At 37.7% G+C, this 12355-nt stretch overlaps 1 protein-coding gene across 6 annotated transcripts in view; it reads right to left on the bottom strand.

Annotated features, from left to right (window-relative positions):
• Positions 1 to 513: 513 nt before the first annotated feature.
• Positions 514 to 12355, bottom strand: part of LOC128738177 (phosphatase Herzog) — a 126904-nt gene continuing 115062 nt past the window's right edge. For all 6 annotated transcript variants that reach the window (XM_053833103.1, XM_053833104.1, XM_053833108.1 and 3 more), the window contains 3 exons: positions 8155 to 8336; positions 7928 to 8081; positions 514 to 4398 (listed from right to left, as the gene is read on the bottom strand). In XM_053833103.1, coding sequence (XP_053689078.1) covers positions 4171 to 4398; positions 7928 to 8081; positions 8155 to 8336 — 564 coding nt within the window. In that variant the 3' untranslated portion in view covers positions 514 to 4170. The remainder of the gene's footprint in view (positions 4399 to 7927; positions 8082 to 8154; positions 8337 to 12355) is intronic.

Raw genomic sequence — 12355 nt, 5'->3', positions numbered from 1 at the left:
ATGATTCACATAATAGGGCCCACAACCTTAGCCAAATAACTACGGGATCTCGAAAGTTTATTTAACTTTAGATTCTCTATCCCAAAGATTCAGTGACCCGCTTAATCTGTTAAAGGACAAATATTGTTCAGGGCACCCTGATATTTCATAGGTGTTGTCTCAGAAAATTTCCCGGTTGTTTTATTCAATCGGTTGTTTTATACAAACGACGGAGGGAACGGTAGAAGAAAGAAATGAAACAGAAGTGTTGATATTATCTCCAGGGCGATATAAGGCGTGAAGGGGAAAGGGCGTTGTTTGAATGACCCTCCGTTACCTAACCTAAAATATACCTAAAAATTTTGAAGCTACAGTAGAGTTTTGAACAAATCGTGATTAACCAGAACAGCCGGAATGTGATTTATCACAATCTTTTCTTTTTCATTTCCTGTCCTTGAATTATGTTTCCTGTTGTTGTTCAAATCGAAAACTAAAATTCACATACTAATCAAATGAAATATATTATAACTCATTTTTCTTGCCTTCAGTTGTGCCCTAAATACATAAATGCTTTAATAAAATAAAATAAAATATATTGTTTGATTCTCTGCATTTCTGTTTTACCGCTTTGTTCTTCGTGTGCACAACTTACGGCTTTTATTCCTAATTGTATTTATTTCAACCTACCAACAGAAGAAAAATATACATAATATACCAAAACAAAATTTTGATTAGCTTTCCGTTGTTAAACTGATTTGCGAAAGAAGGAAAGAAAAAATCGATGACGAAAAGGTTTAATTACTGCAGAATAAAGTAGAAGGGATGATAAGTTTTGCCTTGGAAACGACCCAAGGCGTGTCCTTTGTAAATTTAGCTCCAGTTATTTTTTCTTCCATATTTTGGCTACTTAACATAAGCTCTTAAATGTGGTGAAAATAATCTTTTTTAATTTATTGTTCCTTTTTCCGTAATTTTACTAAGAAGATTACAGTAGTCAAAAAAACTAGATATTGAAACTAGTACTGAAAACGTTTTGGGCTTTTTTTTTGTCGTGCCAATTTTAATTTCTGTTTTATGCGTCAAATTCAGATTTCGTTAAGAGTTACACTTTGTGCAAATTTCTCGTCTATCGAATACTCTCCGTTGACAGTAGAACTAAAGTTAAATGACTAAAATTAGTTTGACAATAATCGAATCTAAGAACTAACAAACAAACAAATAATAACGGTTCCTTTTTTTCATCTTTTTGTTTCACTATACAAATGTGATTGCTTTCTGTTGTTGTATTCCATTCTTTCAACTCGTATAGCATTCGTTCGATCACACACAAACAAACAATGTCACATTGAAAATAAAATACACTAGAACAAGGTTTTTTTCTCACATTTTTTTTATGAAAATTTGTTCCATGACTTTATTTATTACTACTGATTTTTTTGTCTCTTGTTCCATTACACAGTCTCGGCTCGTTCATGCTATAGAAAGTTGCATACAAAATGTATTGTTCGCTTTTCCGCTCTATACACACACACACTTATCGAGCGCAAATCCAAAGTGTGTAGGTATGTGTGGGTGTATGTTCGCGCTGTGTGTGTGATACATTTATTTCGGATTTATTAGCATTCGTACAAATTATACCATTATAATTTGTTTCAATTATTTTTACCATAAAATACACTAAATGTGTGTATGTTTTTTACATGTTTGTATAATTTATCTTATCAAGTACTGCATTAGTTTATTGATGCATTATTTTATTCATTTTCCTAGCTCATCATATTTTACTTTGAAGTTTGTTGACGGTATATAAAAATATATACTTTAATAATCCATTTGTTTCTCGCTTATGCCCGCGCACGTGGCGCAGTTTTATTACTGCAGCTGGTGATAAGGATGAATACTAAAATTCGATCAGCGTACAATTCCTGGCGGGGTACAAAGTTTTACTCACAAGTACAAAAACTATGCTAGAGTTCTACGCAACTCTCTTCCTCTGTCTCTCAATTTGTCTAGTGGCGTGTGTTTTTTTTTAAGTATTATTGGGTGTGGATTGGTACCAGCTTCAGCCTGTTTCGCAATAGGTTATTGTTTCGCGGCATCATACTGATGTGTTTAGTATCAAAAAAAGGGTGCGCAACAATGAGCTGTTCGCATGTGGTCCGGATTTTATCTTTACCTTCTTCTATTATATCGATGCTCAATTCCGGCGCAAAGACTCTCCTGTTACTTCTATCGTTCGCGGGTAAATGCAATAACTATATTTGATTTTTGATGGCATTCAGAAAATGTAGCGATTGAAGCCAGTCAATCGTGCTTCTAGTTTTTTTTGCTTTCTTAGAAACAAAAAAAAGAAAACTTTATCGGCTGTGTTCGTTTATATTTCGAACGTGTATTAGTAGGGTGCTTTTATTATAGATCGAGCTCCGGTACTCTTTGGGCAAAAGTTGGACCATCCGGTAAAATTGATCTTTGTAGTGAAACAAGCATGTGAAAGAAGTCGTTTTTATTTTGTTTTATAATTTTACGTGTTTTTTGCAACTTTAGAGGTAGTAATTTAGTAGAGTGATAGCTGTAGTTAGTACGAGATTTTACATCAATTCACTTAGTTTTGATTATTATGCCTACGTGTTCATCCGGTCGATTTTTTTTCCAAAATAAAAATGTTTCTGTTGTGATCCTCTTCTAAACCCCGTGTTTGTGAACATATTATTTCACAAGACTAACTTATTTTAAAATTAAAGGTGACACAAACAATCAGACATAAAACGTGGTTTAATTTTTTTGAAAAAAAAACAAAATTATTAGTACATTTCATATATGAAACAGAATTGAAATTTTTTGCAACACTGATTTAAAAATATGTTCCACCTTAAGACGTTTATAATTTTAATGGTCAAAAACTAAAAGCGACTTTTAATTTTATAATAAATTGCATCAAGCACTTAGGGACGCAAATATATCAAATCCAATTCCCAAAAAACTCAGAGTGATCAGAATTTAAAACTTTATAGTAAGCAATTCTTTATTTTATCACGCTAATTATAGATAACCAAGCAACTGCATTAGCTTCAGTTCAAAGAAGGCGCTTTCTACTGTACATAAATTTTGATCAGTATGTAAGTACCTCCATATTCAAATGTGTGACCCGTCAAAAATATTGTTCCGTGTAGCGCATACCATTGTGCAATACAATTGATATTCAATAATAAGTTTATCACACAGCACTAGAGGTATACTTCTCGGAGTGGTTGTCCCTTCTAGGTTCCCTTTATTCCTGAGCGCGTCTCGGTAGATTCCCCAATATTTCATTTTTTATTCATCTTCTAGGTTATGTCAACTTTACCGAAAACCAAAAATGCCAGCTCAGCAAAGCTACGTAAAATAAGTGCTTCGTGTTCAACGTCACTGCCCCCGTTCTTGGTCCAGTCTTGCATTGCAATTAGTTTGGTCACACCACAGACAGTAAACAGGTGGTGGTAACCACCCGTCCCCGGGCGGCGATTGACGGTCCGAATCGCCACTTTGATTATGCTTCGTATCTACTTTTTTTTAGTGGTGATATGTACGGTGATATACATTGATTCCTAACACTAACCGATCCTCTTTTCCTGTGTGTTTCACACTCACTCACTGTGGTCTCTGTTTTTCCTTTGCGCTACATACTACAGTGACGTTCAATGCAATCTTTTAGTTAGCTCGGGATTAGTCAATCGGATCAAAACAGTAGAAATGATGCAAATTTTTTTCTTCTCGCTGATTTTTCGCCATAGTATAAAAATGTACTCATTATTTGAAAGCGTATTTTCATTCACATGCATATATGTATAAATTTTATAATCGCGACACAATCATTTTCCATATAATTATAAATAACTAAATGTTTGTTTTAAACTTATATACAACTATCTGCGTGGTATATAAATTAGCTTTCCGATTCGATTTTCGCTGTTTGCCTATAAATGTTTGGGTAAGATTTTGTTACATTATTCTGTTGTTGTGTATATTCTTTTTAGTACATTCTCTGCTGTCGCTTTTTTGCCCGGTTTGCTTTCCACTTGATTTAAGGTGTTATGAGCCTATCGTTGAACTAAATTTTAGTTAATTTAAAACGATTAAAAAACGAAAATTAATCAACTCATAAAAACTGTTTTAAATTAATCATACAATGTTGATAAACAGATGCTGCCAATGTTACGTGTTGTTAACATCGGACGAGCTCAACTGCTGCTGTTGGTTCTGGGAGGATGCTTGCTGCTGGGGGATCAGCTGCTGTTGCGACAGCGAAGCCAGCTGTTGCGGTGAGCTGGAGTTACATAATACAGTATATACAGAGTCCACTTTACTTAGCTTTTCGAACAGCGGTATTAAATCTAGAAGTTCCGAGTCGTTTACGTCGTCGAACCACGATTTTACTGGCACCTGGAAATAGCGAATAGAAAGAACAGAGCAATCATTTAGGGGGAGTTGGTATCACTTGTTTTTCTGGATACCCGGATCCGCTTCTGGATCCGTGGAAACGAAACTGCTGAAATCGGAGAGGCTAGGGTCGGTCCAATTTAGTTATTTCTTAAATCCATCCGATGTTCCGCAGGGCAGTCATCTCGGTATCTTAATTTTTATTCTATTCGTAGACGATCTGAGCAATCGAGTTAACTCTCACGATCTCCCCATCTTATACCGTATACCGTACAATCAGTTCGATTATCGATAGCGCTGTATCCTGGGGATTCGCTTTGCGGAGTCTCATACAAGAATCCTGGTACTATAAGCAAAGCATTCTATATGAATCTTATGCTGAATTCCTAGACACGATTCCAATGCGAGGAATCCCAGAGACTCTGTGCAAATCTGTTTGGTTTGTCCGAGATAGCTTTCATCTCCCGACTAATTACGGTCTGAGGCTCATAAATGCTGCCACGGCCAGAGGAATGGCCATCTATAGGACTTTTCGCGTCTGCATATTCTAAAACACACCAGGAGGCATCCAAATGGAGACTCTAGCTCCCAGACCGATCATGTCTTGAGTAACGGTCGACACTTTTCGGATGTCATCGATGGATGGTCTGTTCGGGGACCAAATATCCATTCTGTCCACTATCTTATTGTGTGTAAGATTCGTGCAAGATTGTGACAAACATTCGTACTACAAATTCTGGCAATACACCTTGCAGATTCATCATCTGTTTGTTAATTTTAAGGCTGCGTATGATTCAAACAAATGAAATGAGCTGTGGCAGATAATGCTAGAACATGGTTTTCTGACGAAACTATTTAAACTAATTTGTACGACACTGGATTGATCAAATTCATGCGTCAGAATGGCGGGTTAGACGTCAGCCGTTCGGTGTAAATAATATGAGTGCCAAAGCTCAAATTGATACAATGTATACTGACTTGAAAGCCACTTAACAGTATTAAGTTAATCAGGCTATTCTTTTGAGCCTGATGGATTCACTGGAGAAGCTTGGGTGTACCACAAGATTTTGCAGATGGTTGGGAACATATACACCTCACAGATAAGCAACATTTTGTACGACTTGATAACTGCCGGTGTGCCGCGTTCCACAGGGTAGCAATTTGAGGTCACGCAAGTCACTATTATTCATCTCCTAAATGAGACAGCGTTACTACTCAACGAAAGCGGAAAGGTTTTTCTTCGCTGGTGACTTAAAAATCTATCCTATAGTCAGACGAATCGAGGACTGCAGAATGTTACAAGAGCTTCTGGCTTTGTTTGGTTTGGCGTCATCAGATTTCATCGCACTAGAGTTTGATTGCGAAATTTCCGGAGTCGAACTGAATAGGATAGAACAGGTAAAAGATCTTGGTGTAATGCTTGACGAGAACCTCACTAAGAAATTCCACATTTGTATCATAATTGTGAAGTCCAGTCGTAGTCTTGGGTTCATATTTAAGAACGTTGGGGAATTCAATGTCCAACTTCGGCTCGAAACTCTCTGTTGTTCTATTGTTCGGTCGACGCTACAGTGGAAATTAGTTTGTTATGCGTTTCGCCAACTTCCCAGGAGAGATCAGCAATATTTAATGCATAAGTGGGCTCTACGCACCACCGAGAGTTTTACGACCCAGAATGATGCTACAAGAAGACTTCTCTTCTTAACGCAATATGCTGCTAACTCTCCTATCGCTTCCATGATACGATAATTTGCTGTTTTGCAGACAATTTTAATTTTGACGAACCATCTCGTATTTACCGCCAACGAATTCTCGTGCTTAATAGAACGAATTACGAGAACGAATAAGTAAAGAACAGAACGAGAACAGTAAAGTAAAACTTCATAGTTTCTTTGTAATTTTAACACAATCATTTCGTTTAAATGTTTAATGTACTAACGCCAACAAAGGCGACCGACTAATCTGTCAAACGAATTGTTAATTTGGTTGAGTACGTCTTGAAATATTCAGATAAAAAATACAAAATGTCTTCCTCAGTCCAAACTAGCCGGACAACAATCACGAATCAATGGAAACAAACCTACCCTTTCATGTGTATTAATGTGTATTCATGTGTATTCATGCAACACATGATTTCCCCTAATGGCAGCAAATTGCATAATGCCTAGGCATGCGGAAAATCGATTTACTCATACCTCTATTGCAAAATTAACCTCTACTTTTTAACGTAGCAGTAGGAGAAAACATCTATTGAAATTTAACTTCAGAAAATATATGCCTCAAAAGAATTAAAACTCATTTTATTTGCGAAAGATCCATTGCATCTCAAAAGTTATTCTGGAATAATAAACTGCAGGCAAACTTTACTTTACCGGTTCATTGTTTGAACTTGGACCTTCCGCCCTTCCCGGCGCAGCAGAGCAGACCTAGTGGTAACTAATTAATCCAACAAAATTAAACATTTAACAGTCTGGTCTGGTCCACTTGTGCACTTCTCCTGGGTGCTGTACTCTACTTTCTTCCCATAATTCATAGCGCTCATTTCGTATTCAAAGCATATTTCTCACTTGAAAGTGAGAACCGGAAACCAGACGAGAAACCACCGGCGGAGAACACGTGCAAACTTTCCAGCTTGAAATTTGTACATGCTTGCCAATCGGCTGCAGTTGTACGGGATGACTTTTTGCAAAAGCGGTGGCGCTCGGGTTCAAGGGTATACGGCAGTACCTGCCTGGTTGTAAAGTACCACGATAAACATACATTCGGTTTGTTACCCATGTCAAGTGCTTGGAGAAATGCAAAAATTCTGCTGCAGAACCGACCGCCATTGAATGGATTGTAAATCCGTAATCGAAACAAAATAAATGTGTAGTTATTTCAATTCTAAATAATGCAACTGAAAGGGGTAGCTGATTCAAAAGAAAAAGCTAGAAGGTCGTCTGGGATTTTTTTTTACAGAAAGCCACGCCACATAACAAAGGAAAACCGAACATTAGGCAATCAACTCTCAGATCCACCGACTGCTTTATGTGAGGAACGTTTTACGACTTTCGACTAGGATTTTACACGTCCTCGTCAGATCGTTCGGGCTTAACAGTTGTGTTTTCTTCACTGTCTCACGTGTCTGCCATCAATTGAAAGGATTGTCTCTGCACAAAGCTAGAAAACTATTTTTGTCCCATACAAAACCACTTTATCATTTAACTAGAATTTATTTTTGTTTCCTGCGACATTAAGAAGTTTAAGAAGAACTAACTCAACGCTACAGTTAAAGTCGTAAAGAAAGCGCAAGAAATCAAATGAACTGTGCTTCCGATTTCGGCTCCCTCCGGCTCAAGGGTTGCATATAACAAGCAAAGCAAAAACCGTCCGATATAGAGTTTGCTCCCCCTTTTTATTAGGGGGAAATGAAAACTAATAGTTGTTGCACTTCCGACTTCTGGCGGTATAGCAAAATGGACCGTACGATGACTCATTCAGCTTTACCGCCCCCTCGGTGATGACTAATACAAATATTGTCTACGGTACTTACAGCGTTATCCGGATGGAAAATATAACTAGCAGGTGAATTGTCAACAATAACTATTTTTTGTAAATCTCTCCCTAGTTTGTTTAGATCCTTCACATAGTTGCCCATATGATAGACGCAGGACTCCCGAAATAATCGCGCCCGAAACACGTTCCACCTGGAAGCAAAAAAAAAGATAGTAAAACGAGAGTTAGGATGCATGGTTCATGCTATGCGTGAATTGCACTTACTGATCCAACAGGTCCGCCACCGGGTCGGCATACTTGGCCAGGGATGCCGTGAACAGTACACACTCGTACAGTTCGCCCATTTTTTTCAGGAACTCATCGACGTGCGGCCGCTTCAGGACGTACACCTGATGCACGGTACCGTCGATTTCAACTGGCACTACGAAATCCGCGTTTGGAATTGGCTGCAATGGGCGAGAAACAAAGGAAAAGCGAACGAATTAGTTTCAGGGCAGGATTATGCTGGTTGTTATTTACGAGAGCCCAGCACACGGCATGTGGGCGGGATCAAGTAGGAGCCCTCAAGGGTGCAAGCTTCCGATTTTAACAGCATTTTGGCAGTAGACCAAAACTGGAAGCTGCCTCTACATACTGGAATAATACCCAAGTCCCCAAATCGGTTCATTGAAATGGAACAATTGGATTGTCTGGAAAATTTTAGAATAAGAGCTGAATCGTATAATCAACGTTTGCAGTTTACTGAACGGAATGGGTAAAAACCAATTTAATTCATTTTAAATATTCAAGAGAACTATCTACATATTTGGCAGTTTAAACTGATACTTGCTCGAAAATAAGACCGGTGCTATATCGTGGTAAATTATTTTTAGTACGTAGCACCATGCCAAGCTTCTAATGTTTAATGTCAAATTTCCGCAAAATACTTTCCAAAAACAGTTGACAACGAATATTTTTCAATCCTATCTATTTTTTTCTTTTTCGTGACCATTTTAGTTGCCATACACGTGCGAACAGGCTGACCGAGCGTGCTGATTGAATTCGAAAAATATTTTTAGAATCAGAATACACACATAAAAATCGCCTTAACCAAAGTGAGAATGTAAGGATTCGGTGGGTGGATTATCAATAGATGACACTCCTCTCTTTTGAGTCGTCAGTTAGCAGTGAAAATCGGCGACAGCTTTGTTCTAGTAACTTTGGTGGGGTTCCTCAAGGCAGTCACCTCGGACGGTTGATATTACTGGCCAGGAAATGGACATGTTTGACTATTGTTTGCCAGATTCATCCGTTTCTTTGCAGTTGAAAGTAGTGCACCATACGCCTCTATTGTATTATCGTAGGCTGGCGAATCTATTACAGTAGGACTTCGAATTTGGCATGGTTCAATTTTAACATGCCTTGATTTTTGCAACAAAAATATCCGTTTTTGGCAACACAAAATATTTCACTTCCAAAAGTATGCTTAAATATCAGTCAGCTTCCGCATACGTGCTTTAAATGACGAATAAATGATGCCCTGGGTGTGTTCAAGAAAAAAAGTTTATAGTTATAGAATGTTTCGAACAATAATATATTTATTGCCGTAGGACTACATCTTACTGCAAGTTGACAAACCAAACACTTACTTGCACCGGACGGATAGCTCTTGGCGGTCAATTTCTAACGCATTTACAATCAATTTTTTCATATCAAAAAAGGGTCTCGATTTTGGCACGGTTTCGATTTTGACAACATAGGTGACACACATTTGCTGCCAAATTCGAAATCCTACTGTATCATTGTATACTGTATCCGTATCATAAAAATACCGGCCGATTGGGCTGAAAGCTCCGGAGTTTCAGGTGCAATTGGGTCGAAGTTGAAATTGGACTTGGCATACATAGGACATTGAATTAGACTTCAATCTATTATAATTTGAGTTTGAAGCTTTACTGCATATTAAATTGGAAATTTGGAGATTTAAATTTGGATTGAAAATTAGACTTAAATTTAGATAAATTTGGACTGGAAGTGTTACTTGGAATTATACATGAGACCGGCACACAAAACTGTTACGCTTGATGTCATATTCTGTGCCGTTTCAACTTTTTTCTTTTTTTTCGGTTCAGGTTTTTAGCTTTTGTCACTTTTTAACTTCTTTTCTATCCAGTTTTACGATTTCATTTGTTCGGTTCTTCCTCCTATTAGGTTCCATTTTCCTCCTTTGCTGTCACGTTCTGTTTTTCTTTTCGTTTCATCAATTTTTTCCTTTTTTTCTTATTTTTCTATTCTCGTTTCCCTATTTTCCCTTCCGTATTTGCTCCTTGTTTGTCCCATTAATTCTGCTTCTTCCTTTCGTTTTTTCTGCTGACTCTGTTTGTTCTCATTTTTTTAGTTTTCTTTATGATTTTTCATTTTTTCGTTCATTTTTCTTCTTTTTTTTCTTTTCCAATCTTCACCTTTTCTGTCCATTTTCTTCGTTTTATGCCTCGTTTTCACTCTTTTTCTCTCCTGCCAGTCTTCTTTCTTTTCTTTTTTTCTTTTTCTTCTTTTTTTCCTTTTTTCATTTTTTTCTTTTTTTCCTTTTTTCTCCTTATCAGGTCTGTTTTATTTCCCATTTTGTCATATTTTTTTCTTTCTTGCCAATTTGTATTCTTTCTCTCTCTTTCGCGTTTTTCCTCTTTTCAGTATAATTTTTTTATTAATTCCATATTTTCCAGGGAAAAGCCTGTTGAAGTCAGTGTTGCAAAGCCCACACTTGTGGTATAATTTTCTCACACACGCGTACTCATTCTAACGAACACACCGACATAAGCATCCCTTTCTTCTCCCACTCTTATTTATTCATGCACTGCTACGAGTTTTTGCAAGTATATGTTTAGCTAACAGCATCCTACAGTCGAGGCTCGTCGTTCGTCGTTGATAGCCCGAGCTGCTGATGCCGATTACACGCGAGGGCTCGCACTCCCACCCGTGAGTAAAATCGAGGGCGAAGATGAGGATGAAAAGAAAAAGTAGTGCAAAATTTGTATCCCAATGCGTCACTAGCCTCACGGGCAACTGCTTGCTCAGGAGTTCTTTGACTCGGGAATAAGCTATGCAGGAAAACGATGTGAGGATGTGCGTGCGCGAGTTTGTAAGTAGCAGAATGTTTGCACACAGCAACGGCGGCTGTTTCTTTTACGGCTGCGTGTGTGGTGTATGCGTTTAATGTTGTGTTTCTCATACTCACTCGCGTGTGAGCAGACAACGCTGACTTCTCGCTCGATTTGCAACATTGGTTGAAGTGTTGCACCTTTCGAGCAACTACTTCAATAGGCAAAAAAACTCTTTTCATTTTTTCCTCTTTTTCTATCCCGTATTTCCCTTTTTGGCACGTTTTCCTTCGTGATCGCTTCTGTTTCTTTTCATTTTGTCATCTTTTGTTTGTTTTCTACTTTTTTTGTCTCATTTTTCCACGTATGGAAAGCAAAGCAACGTTATCGAAACTTGACCTTCTGTGTTTATACGACAGACTTCGCAGCCAGCTGTTAGAGTGCAGAACAATTGCAGGGCCAGTTGCTACGATCCAGTTGATTCTAACAGCCTCTCCCAGTCGGGATTCGAGTAGATGACGACTGCTTTATTAAACCAGCATCACACCTTGAGGCCAACTGGGAGGTAGAATCCATCTATGAAAATGCTAATAAAAATTACAAGCAAAGCCATGGGTATAAACGTCCTTAAAAACTTGACCCTTCTTTATCGACAGACTTTGCAGCCGGTTATCTGAGTACAGGAAAATTACGGGGCTAATGCAAATATCCTATTGATTCTATAAGTAGCAGCACCCAGTCCAGACTCGAACTTACGACGACTGGCTTGTTAAGCCAGTGTCGTAGCCCGGAGCTAACTGGGCGGACTTAAGAAAAATTACTAACATTTTCAAAAGTAGCTTTGGTTCATGAGACATGAATTTTAGAATTAGGTAAGTATACAGGAAAACCAGGTTTTTCAACTATAACACAGGAACAATTAAAAACGTTATGAAAAAAATTTTATCATTAAACGATTGACAAACAAGAACAAAATATTCAAAAAAAGTTCCATGCGACAGAACATTATTTTAAGATAATTCTTCAACCATTACACTCAAGTCGCTTTTTACGCGAAGGATACGTCCTTCGTAAATCAAAACCGCGTAAATTCCGAAATTCGCGTAAAAAACCGCGTAAATACCAAAATTCGCGTAAAAACTTTGTAGATTTCAACACTACGCGAAAAAATAGACGTTTTGAGCACATCTGCGTAAATTCCGAAAATCACGTTTTTTTTACGTAAATTCCGAAATTCGCGTAAAAAAACCGCATAAATTCTGAAATTCGCATAAAAATAGTCGCGTAAAAAGCGACTTCAGTGTACTTAGTTTAAAATTGGACTTAAACGAAAATGTATTGAGTTTGACTTGGGTTTGTAATTCCACTGGAATTCGTACTTAAAACTA

This window comes from Sabethes cyaneus, chromosome 2, assembly GCF_943734655.1.
Source record: "Sabethes cyaneus chromosome 2, idSabCyanKW18_F2, whole genome shotgun sequence".
NCBI classification, from domain to species: Eukaryota; Metazoa; Arthropoda; class Insecta; order Diptera; family Culicidae; genus Sabethes; species Sabethes cyaneus.
This window is presented reverse-complemented; position numbering and strand designations above follow the sequence as displayed.